General features: G+C 31.9%; 2 protein-coding genes across 3 annotated transcripts in view; both read left to right on the top strand.

The window, feature by feature from the left end:
* The first annotated feature begins 273 nt into the window (after positions 1-273).
* LOC124542841 (sodium-dependent nutrient amino acid transporter 1-like) lies at positions 274-6,881 on the top strand. The gene is made up of 10 exons (XM_047120723.1): positions 274-449; positions 569-809; positions 1,748-1,908; positions 2,670-2,713; positions 3,650-3,742; positions 4,324-4,584; positions 4,771-4,978; positions 5,433-5,649; positions 5,767-6,032; positions 6,253-6,881. The coding sequence occupies exons 1-10, from the start codon at positions 426-428 to the stop codon at positions 6,670-6,672; spliced, it is 1,935 nt and encodes a 644-aa protein (XP_046976679.1). The 5' UTR covers positions 274-425; the 3' UTR covers positions 6,673-6,881.
* A 4,268-nt stretch (positions 6,882-11,149) lies between these two features.
* LOC124543206 (tyrosine-protein phosphatase corkscrew-like) overlaps positions 11,150-24,450 on the top strand; it is a 28,597-nt gene continuing 15,296 nt past the window's right edge. Inside the window, exons 1-2 of one of the 2 annotated variants that reach the window (XM_047121321.1) lie at positions 11,150-11,451; positions 16,771-16,933. In XM_047121321.1, coding sequence (XP_046977277.1) covers positions 11,297-11,451; positions 16,771-16,933 — 318 coding nt within the window. In that variant the 5' untranslated portion in view covers positions 11,150-11,296. The remainder of the gene's footprint in view (positions 11,452-16,770; positions 16,934-24,450) is intronic. The other variant, XM_047121322.1, reaches the window with a different exon arrangement.

The following is a 24,450-nucleotide window of genomic DNA, read 5'->3' as shown; positions in this document are numbered from 1 at the left end:
AGCCAATGGGTATTTATCAGTGTTTAATTATAAAGTTTATAAGACTTCCTTGCCGGTACAAAAGTAGATGTTTGTAAACAATTTACTGATGTTCAATCGATCAATTAGTAAATACAGAGCGATATACTATTCAACGGTATTATTCACGAAACAATACTCGTTTGGTTTATGCAAGAAGCGTCTAACAGCGATATTATCTATAAGTAAACAGTCGAAGGGAAACCACTTGATATTTTATATCGAATTTGATAAGTATCATCACTAAATGAGATCGATTCGCCGTTACATTTGGTATCTCGTTATCTCCTCTATCTGGGACGATCGCAGACCAAGAATCACACATTCTGTGTACAATTTTCTCAACACTTGTGAATGAAGTGGTTTAATGTAGTGTCAATTCATGTGAAGTCACGTTTTGTTAAAGGATGATCACTTTAGGCAACTTTAAGGTAAGAAATATTTTATAAACAAGAATAAAATAATTATTTTATTATTCAAAAGAGAGATAAACAGGTCACACTAAGAATGTATTAAATATATTCTTAAGAATATTCGTTTTCTATTCAAGAAATTGTTAAGTTGGCGAAAGATCGGCTGTCACCTTTGTACTCTCGCCGTGGCTTTGAGCTTCAATACTACCTGGCGAACACCGAGAGAGGCGTTTCGGTACGGTGGTCTGCAAAGCTTGTTGCTGATCACTGTGGCGTCGGCATTGGTGGCCTTTCCCGTGGTTCTTTTGCATCTCGCTGTAGGGCAGCTCAGCCAGCAAGACGCTGTAGGTATTTGGAAAGCAGTGCCCTTCTTTAAAGGTAAAACATTAACGAAATAACAAATAACATAATCAATAGCTACAACGGGTCTGTACAAAAGCGTGTACATATGTAGATAACTCCCTTATGTATTGTTTGTCTGTTTGTGAAGAAATGGGTTGTCTAACACTGACGATGCATTTAGTACATACGTAATTAAAGATAATAATATATATTATTTTCAATTGGATTTCGATCACGATATGATAATTATAAAAGATGTGTTTACCATCGAGTAAAGAGATAAAAGCAATAATGATATCAATTAGAAGTGATACGCATCGAATAAATGAATGTACTTTGACACCTATAACTTTACTATTAATGTTCAAGGTTTTAAAAGCTTTTGAATCATCATGTTACAATATGAAATTTTTAATCTACTACCAAATGTTGTGTGTAATGTAAGATGTTGATTATACCGAAAATATAGTTAATATTTAGTTATTCTTTATTCCAAAATTAATTTCTTTGTTAACTATGGTGCATACGGCCAGTATTATAATCAACGGATATGATTGCGTCGTTTTTTATGGTTTTAACTATAACAACAGCCTGTCAACTTCCCACTACTGGGCTAAGGCCTCCTCTCCCTTTGAGGAGAATGTTTGGAACATATTCCACGACGCTGTTCCAATGCGGGTTGGTGGAATTGACAGTACTTCTAAGAAATTAGACACATGAAGGTTTCCCTTCACCGCCGAAGGCGTAATGAATTTTAAACACATGAAAATTCAGCGGTACTCGCCAAGTTTGAACCCGCAATTATCCATTAAGATGCACGCGTTGTAACCACTCGGCCATCTCAACTCATTGAGTCGAGAATTTAACTACATAAATTTAATTTGTCAACACACAGTCATAAATATTTACTCAATGTATAATAACTATATATGTGTGTTATATATAAAGTCTACATCATGTAATTTTGCTTGCAGGTGTGGGATTTTTGAGGTTATTAATATCGTTCCTATGCTCCATATACTCAATGCTATACTTAGCTTTGTCTGTTATGTATATTTTTCACACTTTGAATAATTCTATACCGTATTGGAATTGCGCTGAGCTACTAAATCCGCCGACAGAGACTGTAGAGGATGTAAGTAAAAATATATATGTATATTACATAAATATCTGTACGAAATAACGCAGTGCGAAACATTACTAGAAAATTTAAGCTGTCCAGTGGCGTAGCTAGGTGAGGACGGGCCCCGGTGCATAGAAAAAGAATCGGGCCAAAACCCCCCCTTTCCGATCCCTCTTTATCTAATAATTACTCTTTAAAATTATAAATACCTACCAAATAAGAAATCTTGTACGCAGGGTCGTGATTTTCTAGCTTCAGAAGCTTAAGGCTTAGTTTACAGGGCCCCTTGAACTCCAGGGCCCTGGTGCACTGCAACACCTGGCCCTACGATAGCTATGCCACTGAAGCTGTTACTTCAGTTTGGATCTGTTCTCGTAAGCGTAGACTATTCAATGTAATAAATAAAAGCGACGTTATCAATTAGTAAAGTTTTCTGTGAGGACAAAGTGGAAACTCACCGCTGAACAAAGATTGAAGTAAGAAAGTGACATGTGACAATGATTATAAAAATAATTATTACTTTTAAAAATTACATGTATCAATATTAGCGCTTCAATGTACATCGATTTTCAAAATTTCATGCGTAAATATAAACTGCAAGTTGCTGGCAAGCTATGTTACTAGAATATGTTGTGTGATTTTATTTGATATGTGTTAAGTTCATTGACGCTTCGGTATTAATTTGCGAATTTTAACATACTATAAAGCTGTTTTGGTATTGAGATACGGTATGTAATTTTATTGGAAAATATTTTAATGTTTATTTTTTTCAGGCTGTTGACGCACAACTTACATACAACGTGACAGCGTGCTTGAAGTAAGTATTCTTATGACAGCGATATTAAACATATTATTAAGATAAATGATACTCATTATAATGAAATATAAACTATATTTTATATGTATAGGTACTAAGCGAATGCCCAACATTGCGATGCTTCGTTAATTAGGTTTTGTAAGCAATTGTCTGATACAACGTGTTCCCTTGAAAAGGTCTATGTTGTATAATTCTAGGTCTTAACACAAAGCATGTTTCTATGGGATTCAGTAATCCAACACACCGACACACACATAGAAACATATGTATATATACACATGGTTATTTTTTATTACACAACATTTATTATACAGCGTGATAGATACTTACAGCATACATACACTCATATAATATCATAATGCTTAGTGGTAGGACTTTAACCAACCCCGTCTGGTTACATTGTGGTACCATTCACTCATCATATATTCTACCACCAATCAACAGTACTTAATATTGCTGAAATCCTGTATAAATTATTCCTGAGCCAGTTTACCTACAGCCAAGAGGACATTACATCTTAGTTCCCAACATTGATAGATGATGGGGCTTTTACGATATAAGGAATGGTTAATATTTCTTACAGGGCTAAGACTTATGGGAAGTGGTGACCATATACCAACGTGTGACCTATTTCTTATTTTATTTATTTTACGTAAAGCGCAAATGCCAATGAGGGGGAGGTGGTAAATGGTGGATAGTACAACATATGAGTAATTATTACCATGTTAGCAGTTAACATTGTAATAATTACCCAGAAAGTGTTAACCGAGCACCTTTCTTGTGCTTAATTTGTATCTAAAATTCAACTCGCGCTCGACGGAAAGCCCACAGGTGTGTACTCCGCGTGGCAGCAGAACGATGGCACAAGTCCTTAACTCCTTAAATGGAGAAGTCTTTGACCTTTCAAATTTTTTACTTTTTGATTATTTATTTTAGAGAAACATTCTTGGCGCCCGTCGATGATCGGCCGGAGTATTATGTGGCTCTAGCGTTTATTGTAATTGTGTTTTGGATAGTGTTTCCTTTTATGTGAGTAATGGATTTAATTTATTGTCCTTTGTTACATCATTTTTTGTACTACAATGCCTTCCTAATATGCTTTATTCACTGGCTATTCAAATTTGACACATAATTATTTATTGCTATTGCTTATTTATTCATATTCGTCACAACTATTTAACTGGGTTATTATAAATTTTATATAATGTTGTACAAGTAATGTGATATCCTTTATATAATGATCAACCGATATAGCCCGTTCGAACGCGTGGCTCTTAATATCGTTGGCGAGCATCACTGTTTTAATGAGTGTAGATTTTAAGTCAGATGTGAACGAAATATATCGAGATTGATGAAAATATAATTTCAAAACAATAGAAGTATAATCATTAGGATAGTATTTTTATAAATTCTTTTATTTATTTGTAAATGTCTTCCTAAATGCCAAGCAAGTACTTTAAGAAGAAAGCATGCTTGCGTAACAGTTTTTCATTTACGGGCTTCCTTTTATAGATGTGACGAATACTTTGTAATTGAAGTGCCTTTGTCTTCTTTCGTTGCCTTTTAATGTTATTTTTAATATACGACATATTGTGTTTTCTTATTTTCAGTCTTTACAACCCAGTAAAACTAATGAAACGGATGCTATATGCACTTGGTCCCACGGTGTTACTACTAGCGATTATAATAGTTAGTGTTATTGGTAACCAACAAAAAGTTGAACTTTTTAGCCAAGTCAGTGATTGGAAGAATTATGTGCGTCCAAATATCTGGCACGGTGCGTTAGTACAAGCGCTGTTCACTTCTCAAACAGCGGGTGGATATCTGATTTCATCAGGGGAATCAATATATGCCGATTTAGATGTTCAATGGTATGGCAATTTAAAAATAACGGCTCTTCTGAATTCGCTATCAATTCTATGGTTAAGTCACACTTTGTTGTGTGAGTGAGCCAGTTTAATTACAAGTTCTAGGAAAATAATTATTCTGATGTCATGGATATGTTTTTTGTCTTAAAAATATTATAGGAGTTAAATACCATTTTTTTTTAATTATAGGAATTCGCTTACATTTGTTGTAACAAATATTGTAGCAAGTTGGGCTGCCGTTTTATTCTGGTTCGCGATTGGAGGCGAGGGGGAAAAAGAAACCGGGAATTTGGCCGTGCTCATGGAAATATATAAGATTTCTGTCGAAAATAATCTTAGCAAAGCGTGGCCGCTTCTATGCTTTGCTATGTTGACGCTCTCAGGGATTATTACAATGGTATGATATTTGGATGCATAAGACTTAAAATGTAATGAATTATGTGTCACGCAACATTACTTTGATTTTATGTAAATTTCCAAAAAAATTGATTCATCAGCATGTTTTAGCTTAACTTTTTACTTATTATTTATGTATATAAGTCTGAAGAGTATTTCAATGCAATTTGAAAATATATATATTTGCGTTAGATAGTCTATTGATTGAGAAAGGATATCTCACTTCAATATCAACGTCCCAAGGGGCGGATCAGTAACGTATAATGGGTTGCAAAGGCACAGAGCAACTAATTCCTGATGCGATCGTGATTGGTTTTTAATATGACAAGTTACCGGATGATGATACCATAAGATCCTTCAGGTTGAGTGACGATATAATATAATATATAAGTAAGGTATAAATGGGCCTTATTACCATCATAAGTGTGGAATGATACAGTCCTGTTTAATTGCAGTTAACCTTTCTTTACCCTCTTTACGACCGTTACCGGCGCGTGGGTGGCTACAAGTGGCGACATGTCTCGATGGGCAGCTCAGCGGTCAGTGCAGTGGGGGTTATAGCTTTGGTATTTGTGGGAGCCCATGGCCTTGAAGTCGTTGAGGACGTCGTGGTCCCCTTCCTTGTAAGCGTGGCTACTATCCTGGAGATATCAGCGTTTGTTTTTATATATGGTAAAAAAGCTGTCTGTCTTAGCTAACATTGTATTGAAAGAGCTTAAATGATAAATTGTATTAGATTTCGTATGCTTTTATTTATGAATTAATAATGGAACATTAATTTATCAACAGGTTGGAAAGTATTGCTTGAAGATATTGAATTTCTCACTGGGAGAAAAATAAAAAAAATATGGATCATGAGTTGGTGTGCTGTTCCTGGTATAATGGTTCCTGTTGCTTTATGGTGGACTATAACTTGGTTCATTAAGGAGCGAGACTGGACTGAAGCTCCTTGGGAACAGGCTGCAGTCGTTTCCAGCGCCTGTGCTGTTTTTATATTATTTTTCATGTTCGCCGCTATATCAGTATCTAAACAAGTTCAATATGATTTCATCGGGGTAAGATTTAGTAGTTTAAAACAGGTGATTATCATTTAAAGCAACGCGAATGTTTTAAGTTTGACTTACATGCGAAGTAGCTTATTAATTTTCCGTAAATGTTTCTCTAAGGACAAGACCTCGTTAAATTGTAATATTTGCCTGCCTCGTATAGTTTCCTCAAGTGTGATCTCTTTAAAAATACTTTTGAGGAAGTTTAGTATTTTGGCCTTTATTGCAGAAACTGAAGTCATCGTTTAGTCCGTCGAGGCACTGGGGACCTCGGGATCCTATTACTCATCATTATTGGCTTGCGAGTCGAGAGGAAGGCGGTCAAAGTGTACCGCCAACGAGATATCAACGACGGCAGCTGGGACAATTTTCTGGAAGTTCTAGTATCTATATGTCGACTTCCTACAGTATTAAAGAAAAATCAGTCATAGCCAATAAAAGAAGGTCGAATTCCGATGATTGGCTAGTCGTATATAGAAAACATGATATCGCCGAATTGTGTCACAAAGGATACGAAACTCGAAAGCGTTCAAAGTCTCTGGACTGGGCCGTTCTACCACGGCCAAAGTTGCAAAGTAAATATCATTACCGAAAGAACATCCACAAGGAAACGTCATTCGGTACGTTCCGTACTAGCGACAAACAATAACATCATTTCTGATGTTAAAAGGGACCTTGTGTGTTTCGTAGTTATTAGATTATGTATGTGTGCTTATAATGTCTAGTCACGTTTTCAAATACAAAGTACTTGTAAATTGATATCGGGTATTACCCGTTATTTATATCAAAGATAGTTACATGAAAGCAATTATATTAAATTATTAAATATTTTATTTACTATTTTCTTTTAATAATTCATATCCAAACACCAAAATCAGACCAGACTATCATATTGGTAGTTGTGTGCCAGTTGGAAGTGTGAGTAAGCCAGTGTAATTACAGGCACATCGATCTAAGGGAAGATGAATATTTCTTACAATGTCAATGTCAAATTTTTTCAATGTCAATTCATTAGTTAAATACTCTACTAGATGTATTTGGCAAATACTAGGCCAGTTTTACTTAGTTAAGATTTTTAAGTCGATAATGTAGGTAATTTTGTTTAAAAACGTGTTTTATTCGTATTGTATAAATGAATGGTAAAGGTGGGGTTTTGTCATTATTTAAGCTCTTTTTGCTTTCACTTTATAAACACTTCCTTGATCACATGTACTTGAGTACAATTACTATTATTATTTATTGACGTAAACACGCGATGAGGTGGCTACTGCAGGCTTCAAGTGATTATTGTGAAGATTAATTATTATCAAAGCGAATACACAATTAAAATATCAATTTATTATATTATTTTGAAGTATATGATTTTATAAACTGATTTTTAATTCCGTAGCATTTATACAATTTTTCCTTTAAACTTGACGAAATGTTTAAAATTTTAAATGAAATCCATCAAGGGTATCGCAAGTTATTGGAAAAAAATATTATTCATCGAAGTCCACTGCTTAGCCTAAATATAATGATGCTATATATTTTGCTTTTATATATATAAATATTTGATTCATGAGAAAGTTTCGCACACAACCTCCAAAACGACCAGGAAATAAAACAGAGCGGCCTCTTCAGAGCGTGCCCGGTCTACGTGACTTTTGTGCTCGTTGACCTTCCTCTAGGAAGATGACTCCGTTCCGCTCTATAAGGCCTCACCTATCCTTTGTTATTGCAAGATTTACCGATCAAGTATTCCCGGCACATAGCAAGTGCGTCACTGAAAGGATGCGGTGAAATATAATTGCTCATTAAGCTTTTTTGAACGCGTCGATCGAAGTCACCGTTGAAATTTACTGCGTAAGAAATTTTGTTCGGAACGTTTTTGACTACATACATACGTTTTTTTATCAAGTTTTTATTTTTCAATTATCTATGATATTTTTTGAGTAAGCAGGTTTTATGCAGGTAACTGTTTGGATATTCTTTATATATAAGCACTTCAGTGACATACACAAGTACCTACAATTTATATTTCGATTTTGTATGTTTGAGTTGGTCTCTGTATGGTTTAGATTGAACCCGGTGGCGCTGCGATTAGTCATTCGTACGAAATTGGACCGAATTGACAGTTGATCAATGCAAACAGCTTTGTTTGGAATAATTACACCTTGCAAATTCGTTCTACTGACATGCGCGACGCTTTACATATTATCAACAAACATGGCATCAATTTACTTACTCATATTAGACCTTAAAGTTAACGATTGAGCACAAAAATAATTGTATTAATTTTCTTATTCGTATTATATAAGCCACGCTGAAATATATAAGAATTTTTACGGTGCTATAGATATCTTTCTATTCGGTCGTTTTTGGTCATAGCGGCGATATCAACGAGGAATAGTGAAGAAATATGTGCGCAAGCTCAAATTCTCTCATAATGTGACGGCATTTTCACAAGATAGCAGCCAGTTGAGGCGCAGGAACACCGGCTGCTATAGATGTTTTTGGATGATTGAATCTGGAATCTGATATATCTATCGAAGTTCGTCAATCCTCTCACTCTTGGTGGTAGGGCTTTGTGCAAGACCGTCTGGGTAGGTTATTCACCCACTCATCAGTTATTCTACCGCCAAATTGTTCAGTATTGTTGTATTCCGGTTTGAAGGGTGATTTAGCCAATGTAACTGCAGGCACAAGGGACATAACAACTTAGTTCCCAAGGTTGATGGCACATTGACGATGTAAGGAATAGTTAATATTTCTTACGTCATTGTCTATGGGTGATGGTGACCACTTACCATCAGGTGGCTCATCTGCTCGTCCACCAACCTATACCATAAAAAAAAGTCCGACCAATCGTATGTCACCGTTATTATTCTGTAGTTTATCTCTGTATATATATAGAGAGAGAGAGAACCCACTTCTTGTCATAAATGTAAAAACAAAAGTAATATTTCAACAAAAATAATAAATGATGCATGTAGACTCGCCGTCTTTTTTTCTGTTATTTTTTTGTCTAAGTAACAAAAAACAAGACATTCAAGAAGAGTGACAATAATTCTTGTAATCGTAACATTGAAATAAATCATTCACCATGAAGTAGGAAGTTTTTTTACATTATCAATTTAAAAAAAAAAAATGTCTCTAGAATCTGTTTTAAAGTAAAGGTATACTTAAAAAAATAAAACTACAATATGGTTTTGTGCCGGCCAGTCCGAATCACAAGTAAATGGATCTTTACGATCTTGCCATTCAAACTGGAACGCAACAATACTTTGCATCGTGGTTTGGCAGTAGAATATTTGAATAGTGGGTATTAATGCTTTTTTCTGATAGGCCTGATCAACCCAAACGGGCTTTATTTAACAAACTACTATCAAGTAAACGATTATACGTTTTATAAAATATTCAATAATTGGAAGTATGAAGTTTACTAAGATAGATAGATATTTACTAAGATATAGTAAGATCTTTTTTGGTCTTTTTCGATGTTTGTTTAAGGAATGGTTACTGGTTGGTTCTTGCAGTGCAGTGTATTTGGGCAATAGTTCGTTTCACGATATCGTCAGCTATATCATTAAAAATAAAAGTTTCTTTTTTTCAAAAATCGTTACGTTTTTGAATTAAATATATATTTTTTAAATCGATTATTCATTCGATACATAGTAAAATGATTTCTATTGAACGCTATAATTATATAATTAACAAAACGTTAACCTTGAATTAAATGTCCCAGAGATGACGCACACGATGTCTTCGACGTAAAACTTTTAAGATAATAAAAATTTCCAGAATATAATTGAAATACCTTAAATATTTATCGATTAGGTATCCTGCGTTGCAACATTGACACATTTTATATTATTATTATATAATGCAATTTCATTTACGTTTTTGCCGATTGATGGACAGACTAAGGCGCATTCTCTTTGTGATTATGAGAACGGCGCCAATTCTACTAATTAATTGTCTCTTTATCATAATCGAAATTAAACTCGATCGTTTATCAGTTCGATAGTATCGTATTTTTATCCATATGAATAAATAGAATTTCCTTCAGAAACGATTAAGTTGATATTTATTTTTGTAGAAAATATTCGAAGTTGGCAATCTAAGTTTCAATCGATAATGTAACTTTATTGTTAACAGTTAGTAGATTTCCCCCCTGCCAGATACATAACCAGCTTTTCCGGATAAATAACGTCACAGAAATATCATATAATAACAATATTTTGATACTCACCCTTCGTTTTGTAGTATTAAATGCATGGCTTTCATTATTTTCCGATGAGCTTGTAAGTGACGCATTACGCAAACAAACAGGTAGTAATTTGCAGCTGACTAATGACAATGAAATAAGTAGGTATGTGTAATTATAGAGACATCAATTTTATAAGTCACACTGGATTAGGCCAGTTTTTTTACACTATAACTGGGTATACACGGCAGATTAGCTACCTGATGGAATGGTCACCATTCTAAGAAGTTCATCGAAAAGGCGCCCCACCCTTGGGAATTAAGATATATCTGGTGTAATTACTCTGTTTATTTTTACAATGGCTCGCTCATCCATACATTGGAACACAATAATACTAAGTATTGTTGCTCAGCGGTAGATATTATGAGTGAGTTGACCTGCACTCCACTGGAGTTGCAGAAAGTCCTACCACTAAATAAAATATGTCTAAATTATGCGTACTCAATATGCGTACTTAATATTCGTACTCCATTTGATTCAAACATGATAACCTAGATGATCATATTATTATAATGATAGAAATAAAGAAACTCGATAAAAAATATTTTGTATTTGAGTATTTGAATTAATGTAAAGTGTTTATTTAGGAATGCGTAATAGTTATACCTAGTTAGTTAAAATAGTTTTCACAAATTTAATTTTTTTTTCGTTCGTTCCTTGCATAAATATTTTTACGATAAATCCACGCACATAATAATATTAATGTTATTATCATTTAAAAATATCATAATTAAATCACTATAACTGATTACAACATTGGATATGAATCACTTCATCTGAGTGCGTTAAATAATAATTACCGCAAATTCCTCAAACGTACAGACTTGTCAGGCTCTCGGGAGCCTTAATCAATTAAGGGATAATAATCTTACAATCATAAGTTGACAGGAACAGCTCAGTGAGTTCGCGCGCCGCGACGAGTGCGCATTCGAGTTTGAAACAGCGCGCGAAGCAGATCGCTTTGCGGTTACGGTCGTGCGTTTTACACAGAACTTGAGACTTGTGGGTTTCGTGAGCTTAAGTGATGTCGAAGGATAGCCCGAGGCTGAGTCGGCTGGGTGTGCTGGCCCCCGCCGCGCTGTCTGCCTGCATGGACGCTTCGGTGCTGGCCGTCCCCGCCGCCGGTGCTATCGTCTCCACCGTGCTCAAGGAATTGAGCAAGGCTTTCATGCTTAAAAAGTGAGTCCTTTGAACAATGCTGGCGCAACTTTATTGCTCTATGAAACTTTAAGCCTCAATACGCGAACTGATAGTGCCTGTTATTTTCGTTAAACTACACAAAATATAAGTTTCGTATTTTGTAGGTATTTTGCTAATTCGTTTTTGTTTATCACACAAATAAGTATTCTATTATTAGAATGGTTCGCTCAAAGCTTTTCAATATCAAGTTTTGTGTATAGAAATATTGATAATATATTTTTTTAGGAAATATTATGAGAGAAGCAGGTGTGTTTCGTCCTGTGTATTTGTCACCTTTTTTATTGTTTTTTTCACATAACGTTACTAATTTAGTGAGACATATATATGATTGTATGATTAGATTATTTTTAATTATGATACAATATCAGAAATAATAATGAAGATATAATATTGATCAAAAGTTAAAAGAAGTTATTCAATGTAAATATAAACCATTTTTCAAATCAATGTGTCGCACGCAACTTTGTTCGCGATTAGGGATTGCTCATCAAATGCTCAATTAAGTGTAAAAAAAGTATCCTATATTCTCCATTGAGACTTAGGTTCTAGCTAATGCCTGCTTCATATCAAATGACATTTAATTTGTTTCAGTGGTTATGCGTGAAAACGTAACAGCCCAACATATATCCAGATACACAGATTACTCTCATATGTATTATATTAGTGTAGATTTCTTCGTAATTTGAACCATCGCTAAAATATGCGTTTTAATATTTGATAAAAAGATACTCGTATGGCAAAATGAATCACATCTATTAAACAGTACTATTCTGTAAAAACTTATTACGCACTTCGTTTTCCATTCCTAAAACAATTAAAATACGAATTACATTGATACGCAATTTTGACGCGTATATCCTTCGATTGTTATAATTATAATGGTCAATGTAGCGTATCACTGACTGACGATTATCGATCATGTACTGCGGTGAGTTTCGAATTTGTCCTTACAGTCTTCTCTTCTGATTCAGAATCATTCGATGATACAAGAATTATTTTTGAAACAGATGTAATTATGTGCATCCATTGTGCTACGCGATGAATGATAAATGTCGCATACTCCGTTTTAATCCTCGTCTATGATAATAAATCCTGTACTTCAAATAAATACTGCAATTACCATGAAGAATCCATTTAATATATAAGGACAGATCGATTGACGTGCTTAAAATTTATTATAATATATTAATGCGTACTGTCTTATTACACTTTAATATATCATGCATATTTATTAAATACATGATTATAATAACTATGAATACAATCATATAATATGCACTTACGTGTAACGCCGATATTAGCGTGTAGTAGTTTGATTATTATTCGTTTTGTATAAATAACGTGTAATAAAATAACTCGTAATAAATACTTTAATAGATGTACGTTCAGTCATATTTAATAGTTATTTAATTTATTGTTTATAAAATAAAAATAATCTAGAAACGAGACAACTATTTAAAATAATTCTCACGAGTCAACTTTGAATACAAAAACAACTATGAGTAATACAAGATGTCAATATATGCTATAAAGTTACATTACATCGGACGGATTATGTTAGTATCTGACGAAATAGTATGACAAAATAAATAGAAACATCTACTTCCTAATGTGGTCAGTTGGCAATGTGGCGTTCGTGACGAAACAGCGGAGGTCGCGGAGGCGGCCCGGAGGCCGTTCGAGCACCAACACTCATTCATCTCTGCCTCTCGTAACTCTGACAGATTTGCTTACACTTCCGATTACTCCTTAAACTGACCTTAAATTCAAGACATATTTGATCAGCGTATGCAAATAAATAGGTACTTATTAGCTTCCATTTTTGTAAGATCAAACTCGGATGTATCTCTTCTGCAATCTGTTAATTTCGTATATATGTTTCTTTTTAGAATAACAAAAAACATAAGTATCGTTATATATTCTTGAATGAAAACTTTGACGCGCATACCTCGAAGATTTATGACAGCGACTTTATGAACTTACAATGCGTAGTAAAATGTATACCTTAAAATATTTAAACAATATTCTAAACTAGGAATATAATCAATAATGTTATTAGTTTGGTCTTATATGCATGTAGACATTGGCAATGATTTATAACTTAAAAAAAATCTTAATCAATATATCAACTAAATTATAACGTTATGTTATTGTATGGTTATATTCATCGGTTTCGACTTATTCATGGAAAATCATTTGTAACGCAATTAAAAAGGATTTATAACGTGCAACAACGCAGTACTTTTACATAATTCCATGTAATTAATAATAATGTTTGATCAGCCCTTACTCAGCATGATTACTCATTTTGATATATGTACTTGAAAGTTAACTTGGAATAATCTCTGATGAAGATGGCAGAAAAAACGGGCATGCACATGTAAATTAAGGCACGCGATACCTATTCCTTCGTGTGCATGTCATGGAATATTGAGATGCGTATCTCGTGAGGGAAACACCCAATATACGAATTAGTCATCGAGCTTTTAGTATACCTAGAAGTGTCAAGTTCAATAGCGAACCAACAAAAAAAACGAATTTATACGAATAGTGTTTGAAGCTAATATCTGTTACAAAATAAATTCATTCTAATTTAATAATATCTATCCTAATTTGATTACATTATTTCCATTTAATGATACTACTAATACGTAATTTATATACTTAATTAAATGTCTGACTTTAGTAATGTTTTAAAACAGTATGCGGGTGATATAAACGACTTAAAATCAATGAGTTTATATTGTTTAAGAATTGTAAAGTTTATTACCCTCAGTGACGTTTGTATATCCTTCTTAGATAAAAGTTACGAGTTTCTTTGTCACGTTACCATACTATTAACACCTACTCTGAAACCGTTTCATAATAAACAGTGTTGCACCACAAAAGCAATTATAACTAAAGCTAAAATTCATAGTCGAAATATATACTTTATTTTAGTAGGCATTTATTTACAGGCACATTTAAGAAATGCTATCAACGGTTTGAAATATACTAAGTATATATAGATATATAGAATACTCTTTTCTAAGATTTAAAATACAAAGTTTGTTTTTTCAATACAATCATATGTGTAGGTATATATTAAATCCTGCTTGAAAGTCAACAAGTATTAGCTTTACGCTTTTTTATCACTCATATAATTTGGTATTGAATAATATGCTCTTTTAAGAATATATTTTTTACAAACATTGAAACCATGTCCCAAGGAGGATTTATTGAATATGAGGAGTCGGAAACAAGGTGTTATTAGCTTATCCTTATGTATTTATAACAATTTTATCACAGATTATATCAAAGTGATGAATGTTACTGTTGATAATTGCAATAAAAAAACTTAATTAACTATAAACTTAAAAATAAACATGATAGTGTCAACTTTTTAAAATTTTGAAATTGATTGAGTATTTGGATTATTTATTTATAAATTAAATATTTATGTATGTGTTTCCTTACCGAGATATAACAGTAAGCAAGTACAATAATTTTAAAGTACATAAGTATATTAAAAAGCAATCAAGAGAAGTCTGGTGGTATGTAAGTTGACGATGTTTTATTGAATTCGATACAAAGCGTTTAACAAAGAGTTGCTGCAAATAAAATATACAGGCAGTTTAATCTTTCATTGGGATATTGTACTAATATTTTATTTCATGTGAACCTCTTTACGTGTGAACCTGGAATTTATATTTATACTAACGAGGCATTGTTTATATCAGGATTGATGTAAACACGCTGTAAATAAACTAATAATTTTCTTTAACAGGCTCTTAATCACCTATTTATTGGCTTGTTTTTACTGTTATTTATACAAAATAATGAGCATTACTTAGAAATAATATTGACACATCCGCTCCTTAATCTGCATTCACATCTAAGGTATTTAAAAAAAAAATAGCGTAAAATTTTGCCTAAATATATGTCAAGTTATGTAAACAGAAGCGTAGGTGAAAATTTGGATATAAATGATTTAGTTGTCCTCTAATCAGCCGGGAAAATTGATCTTTGTATCATTAGTATTAAAGATGAATGTCGAATGCTCCGAGCGGATGCGGTGTCAATCACCTGCGAGTGAGGAGTGGGACCGGTTTGTAGCATTTTGCATGTATGCTGTTGGAATACATGCGCGACACTATCACGATTGCTTTTATTTTTTTTAAACTGTTTTGATTTACAAATGCGTATTGTTAGACTTCAATAATTTCTTTAAATATTTTTATAGAAGTAAGTTTAAAAATATAAATTACGTAACGCTATATAAATTAATAATTAAATATTGAACGTAACGGAAGGAGCTAAAAAACATTATTTATTACTCTATGAAATTGATATAAAAGTAAACGTAAATAATTGATCAGAGTTCCCATAGAAAATAACGAGAATTAATTATTACATTACGTTTTACGCAACTAGTTAACATTGAAGCTGTTTAGTATGATTGAATATTAAAGATATATTTTTTAATCGAAATGTCATAGGACAATATTGTTTTTTTTATTTCTGTCTCTCTTATTCTGTGGCAGTTGTTTTATTAAATATTCGAATTTTACTTTAAGTAGTTATTTCGTTGAATCAATTAATATCATTACAATAATATTCGGGCGACTCCAAGCGCTACCCTGTCATTAGTGTTTGGAAAAACCATGCATCAGCGACGCGTTGCGCCCTAATGACACGTAATAGTGAAATTGCTCAACGTAACAGGAAATATTGCGGTAGTTTGCAATCAATATTATTTTCCGCGGAAGTTTCAAAGTTATTTCTTATAGATGTTGTCAATTAACTATTACTCTTTATAAATATTTTCTTATTTGACAAATTTTGTACTCCTAACGATTTTATATAATTTTTCATGTATAACGTATTTTTTATTAACCCGATCATATTCATTCTGATACCATTGAGAAAATCAGTAGCTTAGTGTAATAATGTATTTTTTTGAAATAGATTATTAAAATGAGAATGTAATTCCATTCTCAATTCAATCATCATTTCATTCATTCACAATCATTTTCAATTCAATTTACACTTTTTGATCGTTTTCTTTTGATGAATTAGATAATGTACACACCATATGCTCGTTTAGTCATTTCATTATGGGATGTTATAGAACGCTAATATATATAATGCTAGTCCATTCGTAAGTCGTTACGATGATTGGAATAATTTGTACAGTTGTCGTTGTACGTTGTTAAAGTATAAATAAGTGTCAGGGATAGAGGTAGCACTTTAGTTTCAATCATACACAGGAAACACTTTATCAAAAGAGCAGAATTTACTGACAAATGACTATTTCAGATGGTACCATGGAATCATGTCTGCAAAGGAAGCGGAGCATTTGATGATGGAGAAGGGAAGGAACGGGTCGTTCTTGGTGCGCGAGTCACAGACGCACCCCGGCGAGTACGTGCTCTCTGTGCGAGTGCGCGGGCGCGTCAGCCACGTCATGATCAGGAAACAGGTAAGTTTGTATTTTTTCCTCTTCCATTTGCGAGGAAGTGTCCTTAGAACATTCGTAAGTGGCCCTCATTGTGTAGGTGGTAATGTTGCAAAAAATTGAATTAATTAATTAGGTATTTTATCTCGAGGGCCCGCTGTGGATTTCAGGTTGCCGACCAACCTGTTAGTGACGTCACGTGATTGGGTAGTAGAAGGTTGGGGTATTGTCCAAATAAGGGTTTGTAATTGTTATGAATGTATATATACAAAATATATTTATATAATGATTATTTGTAAAAAATATAGAACAATGAAATCATTAAATATTATAAAGCGAAGTCGCATAGCGCTGTCTTTTGCTGTATATGCAGATCTTTAAAATTAAGAAAACATGCATAACATAGTAGAGAAACATTGAAAATTTTAGAGGTTTCTAAAGTGATGTAAATAAACACATTTTTTTGCACTTACATTGTAAACGCTGCCTGAACCCTACGAGGTATATCAAAATATTTTACTATAGTATTGTACACCTTAAAAAGATCTTCAAAAAAGTCCATGTTTGCATATGTCTATCTCTTAGCGATAACCCACAATTTATACAATTAATGATAGCTTATTTTCGAAGAGATTTTAAGCAATACGTACAGCATTCACATTTATCCTCAAATACATGTGCGTTTGATTTATATCAATGTGGCCCTTTATACTATGCAATTAAATATATACAGATTTAAAACGTTAGGACATAGGTTTGAATTGCCTAATGACAAAAAAGTTGTGAACGCTAAAGACATTCTGTAGTATATTTACGATCAGCATTGCACCTGTGCGAAGTCGGGTCTGGTCATTAGTTTATTATATAATAAAGATTACAATGTCGGCTCTGCAAATGCGAATATACAATATCATAGTGAATTAAATTATCCCAATAAACGAAATAAAATTGATACGCATAAAAACCTTTCAGTTATTTAACGAGGTTCGAGCTAATTGCTAATTATTTTTATAAGTTTTTTGTGCTGATGGGATTTCAAATAGCTTTCCATGTATGGCAGGTTATAATTGTATGATCTTGTATAATGGGATGGTACAAAAACGTAAGGTCTTATTTAGAGACGAATCATTGGACAATTTATTTTTTTGCTCGTAACAGCTTTGAGGCTTAACATCCTACGCACGGTGGCGTAACGAATGTTATGTATTGTTTAATGCGCAACGTTATAATAATATCGCTAGAAATTACGATAAAGATAATTTATAAAACATTTGGAAAAACATCAAAGAGTGCGTCGATGACTGTCCTAAATTTGTGTAATAAAATCCATTTCATGCTGGTCGGTGTAATTTTTTTTACGTAGGATAATATTCTGTTTATTTTTAGTGGTATCCAACCTACCAAACTAACATGCCCTTACTTTACATTAAATACTTTTATGATTTATCCTACATTTCTGTTATACTTGGTGTCATAGTCTTATACCGATACGTTCAATAGTTTTCCCGTGATTGAACAAAGAATAAGAAATATTATCTTATATAAGTACATATTATTGAAAGTTCGCGTCTGGCCTGTACGCTTAGACTTTTTAAATTTCATATAAATCAAGTCGATGAAAGAGTCGTATATTTTAAAATGTCCTAAGTTACTCTAATTTACATCTATAGGTTTTAAAACCGACACTCAATTATTTTTTTTAAAATTCCTATTTTTGACACTATGTTAGCTTTTTCGAGATGCAATGTATACATTCATACATGTAGCTTTAGTAAAATAAAGTGCTTATATTTTTTATCATTAAAAGTCACTAGAATATTAAAACATCACATATATACATAAAAATGAATATGAAGATAATTTATTTATATTAAATTACAACATAAATATTTATATAGGTATAACACAATATTATATAATTGTCGACTGCCTCGTGGATCTCGCTATTAACTTTTTAAATTATTTAAAATAGTTAGGTAGACTGGCGAAAAGGCTGCTACGACCACCATGCATGTTGGCACTGTAAGAAATATGAACCATCCCTTACATTGCGCATGCGATGTCAGATAAGATGTCCGTTGAGCCTTTGATAATACTAAATCTATATCAGGGGGACAAATCTTGGGAAATTGTTAATAAGTATATAATTTAAAATAATAAAAAGTAGTTATGAACAAAAAAAATCACAGTATTTCATTTAATTTATATACTTTATTGGTTAGAACGGTGCATCTTAACCGATGATAACGGGTTCAAACCCAGGCAAGCACCACTATATATTTGTGCTTAATTTGTGTTTATAATTCATCTCGTGCTCGGCGGTGAAGGAAAACATCTTGAAGAAACCTACATGTGTCTAATTTCATCGAAATTGTGTCACATGAGCATTCCACCAACCCGTATTGGAACAGCGTGTGGGAACATGATCTAAACTCTCTCCTTAATGGGAGAGGAGGCCTTAGCCCAGCAGTGGGAAATTGACAGGCTGTTACTTTACTTTTTCTTTACTGTACTTCATACAATTTTATGATATTTTTTTTAATTTCGTGCTTTTTTCTGATTAGTCAACTACTAAAATCTTCTTTAAATAACTACAACAACATTTCGGTTGACTTTATTGTTTGCACATTTTTGCACATTCCGACGTGCTAAAAAGTTCTGAGGCTGTTTATTGCTTATTGACATTATTATTTATAGACGACTGTTAGACATCAACCTTGTTTAAAAGGCAATGAACTACGTTTTTGATAACAAATCAATGTATCATTAATGCTATGGATAAATTAATTCATGCTTCGAACTTAATTATCTTTGCTTACATTTTTATTGGCATTTTGGGGGTAAGTCCAACTCAAACTTACCGACCGACCGCCAAAAGGAATAGTCAGTTTTTTCCCGTGTGTTAATATAACAAATATGCAACACTTTTGCTAAATGATATACTAGCTGCTCATCAGATCCACATGGGTAGATATATGTAGGTACAACTTTAAGATTGGAGAACGAATATAAAAAGTTTTCTTCTGACTAGAAAAGTTGAAATTTTCGGCTTTTCTTTACTATAATCTGCATGCGTTAAAACATGTACAAATGTTTCTCTTTAATCACTTTTCATCAATAATTATATTTATGTGGAATTTAAAAGGTATAACCGTACAGGCGGATAACAGGGGGGATACTTTATGTAATACGTATGGATAATTTTTCTTTTACTTTGTTTAATCACGGGAATTAATGAAATGAATTAATGAATGAATGAAACCAATCAACACTGATTTTGTAGGCAAGAATTTTTTAAATTCCGTTGAACCCTACCCTTTTTTGTCCCCCAAAGCGGGCAACAACTAGTATTACAATAACAAAAAAATATCGTAAAACGATATTTTTTTGTAACGAAACTGCGACTGATAGCTATTTTGATGAACTTAATTTTAGTAGGTATTAGCAAGTGGTTTCTTTATGACTTAAAAATTATGAACATTCCGTATTGCTTGCCATAAAGTTATTTGAAAACACTATTACTAGAAGATGTTTTGCACAGCATGTAAGTAATTTAATTGCACACAATTTAATGATAATTATAAAAACTTCTTAGTTAAGTCACGTAGAACATTATCTCGTGTTACTATTATTAATATGATTATTTCGTATTTTAAGAATACATTACTATATATATTCCCATCTGAGTCTTGTCACGTGTTTTAGCGGAGGTCTTATTAAATAAAAATGCAATTGACATAGGAATGCCTGTTTTAAATGCAGATTACTGCTGTTAAGGAAATAATTATAACGATATTTTTCAATTAAGTTGACGAACAATAATACGTAGCGATGATTTAAAATAAGATTTATTACTTTATTAAATGTAATATGTCACAATAAAGAAGATAGAATCTTTGTTTCTTCTTTTATTGTACAAATTGGCCATTACTCCCTTTGACCTTTAAAACTTAATTAATTAATTTAAAAAAAATACAGTCGAATTGAGAACCTTCTCCTTTTTGGAAATCGATTAACAATAGTGTCATATATAAGCTGAAAATCAATCCTAAAAAAATATTCTATAATAAATCCTAAACGATAAAACTGTTTAGAAGACATAAAAAAATGATTTTCAATAGTCTTACATACTTTATTTAATATTTTACAAATGTTTTAATTGTTAAATTCATTGTCATTTTTGAATTAACAAAAATGAAGCAGCTAGTAAATTACTGTAATATATTTGTAATTTTCTAATTAAGTCCTTTCATTCGATACTAAAAACGATTTATTTAAAATAAAAAAACACAATTTATTTTTTCTTAATGCAATAGTTTATTCGGTCCTCTAGAGAGTTATAATACTGAATTTAATGTGACGTCACGTAGTCACAAACCGTCAGACGACTGATCGCCCTGAGGCGATAATTTTTAGGTTTCTGTTTAAGTGGTCATCATATTAGTCATTTCAAAGTATATAAAAGATTAAGCAAATGTTCTACGAATCGGTTCACTCGATGCGGTGAGTCAGTGGTCGTCTGGCGACTGTTGCCTTATTAAGTTACCCTTAAGAACTGCGTTATATACACTCAGTACACTAAAGTTTATCTTAAATGAGTTTTTAATTTACAAAACATTATTAAGAAACATAGTTTTAATTTTAATAATGTTTGATCAAAACTTGGTACAGCATACATAAATTCTATAGTGATAGTTGGATTTCCTTTTTTATAGAAAGAAATATATTTATAAAATATGTACAATGTTGCAATCCTTGCCACATATTGTCATTTATCATTTAACTGTATAATGCAGGCGAATAGCTCTACTGTGGCTCTGTTAGCCTAGTACTTGCTCTTACAATGTTGCAACAATGTATGCAGCTAATGATAGTGTTTGAGATAGTGTTGTTTGTATTGGTTATTTAATTTAATCTCCTCTATATACGATAAGTCCTAAGTGACTGTCTAATTATTATTTATTCGCGACACCAATTTAATTAAATTTAAATATAATTTAAATAGCTCATTTATTATATTATGTTTTAGTAGTTATTTTCTGTTTATACAACAATCAGTGAAGGCAGCATGTCTTATTTTGCCGTGTAAAAAAGATTAGTTTCTTTTTTTAAAAACATTTTAACCCAAATAGTATTTAGTTATTGTTAATACGACGAAAACCAACAGTTTATAAATTATTAGATTTTTTAAATAATAATCGATTAAAAAACCTTCTTAATATATATTAAAAAAAAATAGGATTCAGTAAATATTTGACAATTGTCGATTGCCTCGTGAGGCAATTTTTTTGTGTTTTTCAACCTAATCGTAAAAATAAAGCAAATTTATTCTAAAAATTCAATATAAAAAAATGTATTCCTATATTATTTTATAAATTTAATTATAATATTTTTCAATAAATGAAGTAAGAAAAACTTGGACGACGAACGAATTTTGCAAAATGCATCTCGCACAAGAAAATCGCGATTCAATGTTGCAACGAACTGCACTGTACTTACCAGGCGAACAGATATCAAAGAGAGCGTTTCGGATTCCTTATTAAATGCGAATTCCCGCTTTAGTAAATAGAACCAAATATACACAACTAAATATGAACAGTTTTGTAAAAAATAAACAAAAAAAAAAACTATAACTGTAATAGAGAGATATATTTATTATTCTTTGTTTTATGTAGAATTTTTAAACGGAAGTATTATTTTGCTATTATATTGAAATTAAAATATTATAATTAGATCAATAATGAACTGACCTGTGAGGAAATTATAATTATTTTCTCATTTCCTTGTATTTTATTCTTCTCGTAGGTGAAAAACGTGGCTCGCTTCCTGTGTTCATATTATTTAAGCTTCAGATTAAAATAATCGATATGTTAGCTGTTTCATAAAGCAATCTACTTATACAATACAATAGATTTCAATAAATTTACATTTCAATATAGCTTGCAACTAGACGTAGAAACGTTTTCTGTGATCTTACTTAATTCACTTCTCGAGATTAAAGATACATTGTAGATTGTTATTGTGCGACGTTTTTTAATTATAAGTTTATTTTACTTAAACATTTTGTTGTTAAATTGAATATCAATTAGGTAATTTAATTTTTAAAATTTTATCAATTTTGTTTTAATATATCATACGTCATAAATTAAATTTTTTTATAGAATAAGTAAGTAAATATTTTCATAGCTAATTATTTGTAGCAGTAACAATTATTCTATTTTAGGTTGTAAATTTTCACTAAGAGCTAAATTGTGAAATTTAGTCTTTTGAGTTAATAAATGTACTTCTACATATAAACGTATGTTATTATTTAAAAAAATATATTAGCGATGTTTTAATATGTTCACTAAAAAATTTGTTTTGAATTTTTAATTTTGAACTAGCATTAAGTACTCTGAATATTTATTTTAAATAGAGAAGAATCTATACTTATGTAATAGCTATCAATGTACTAAAACGCGTTATCTCTAAGGGAAGTCTGATTTCCTAGTACTAGAATGCACTTGGTTGCAACTATATGTATGACGATAAAATACACGCATAAAAGAAAATCCAAACAAATGCAAATCCGGAACGCAACCGTCAAAAATTTGAAATAGTTTTTTTTAAAATAACTGAAATAATACAACCAATGTTTTAGAGCTGTTTTTCCGACATTTTGCAACACATGCATGTTTTACAATTTGTAAAAAGAAAACTATATCGTTAGAAAGAGAGTGGGTACATACCTACCTGAAAATAGTAGTAGTTATGTTTTTTACAAAGTCTCTTCAAATACAGTGCACTTTTAAGTGCATTGATGTAATAGGCGAACATAATCGAAGGGGTATGTTTATTGTCTGACCGAATTACATTGTATGTAGTGTGTGGGGAAAACATACAAAAGCATGTTCATGCATCTCTTTAGAAGTGTTAATGAGACTTTAAAAAGAATAGACGAATGACTACATGATTTTTTAACAATCGACACTAATATTAACGATTAAATAATAATCAATAATGAAACCTAACGAAAACGGAATTTTCGATGACTCAAAAATAGTATGACCGAGTTCCTAAAATTCCCGCCGAAAAGTCAGCCAGCCAGACAGGGGACTGCGCGATCTTTTTTTTTAATATACTCTTAAAAGTATTGATTTTATTAGGCGGTAAAATGAAAAATGGATTCTCCATGTCTCGTGTACTTTGGTCCTATGATGAAAAATTTAGCTTATATTATTCGGTATTTCAATTAATCAGATTATAATTATATCTGTCTGCTTAGAAAAATAAAATTTCTCGATTGAATCGTCCTGATTTGTTTCTCTATTAAAAATAAATAATTGTCTGTTAATTAATCAATACAAATAATAATAATAAAAAAGAAATATTAGATACATTCTTTTGGAATTATAAACGACACAGTTTTATAATTAATTGAAAATAAGCGAAATAAATAAAAATATTTAAAAAATTACAGCTATGCTCAATATCTATAAATTATTCTTGTAATCTCACAATATTGTTCATACTTATGTACATATTATATCAATAAAAATAAA

The sequence above is a fragment of the Vanessa cardui genome, chromosome Z, assembly GCF_905220365.1.
Source record: "Vanessa cardui chromosome Z, ilVanCard2.1, whole genome shotgun sequence".
In the NCBI taxonomy this organism is placed as follows: Eukaryota; Metazoa; Arthropoda; class Insecta; order Lepidoptera; family Nymphalidae; genus Vanessa; species Vanessa cardui.
The sequence above is the reverse complement of the archived record's forward strand: the minus strand, read 5'-3'. Positions and strand labels throughout refer to the sequence as shown.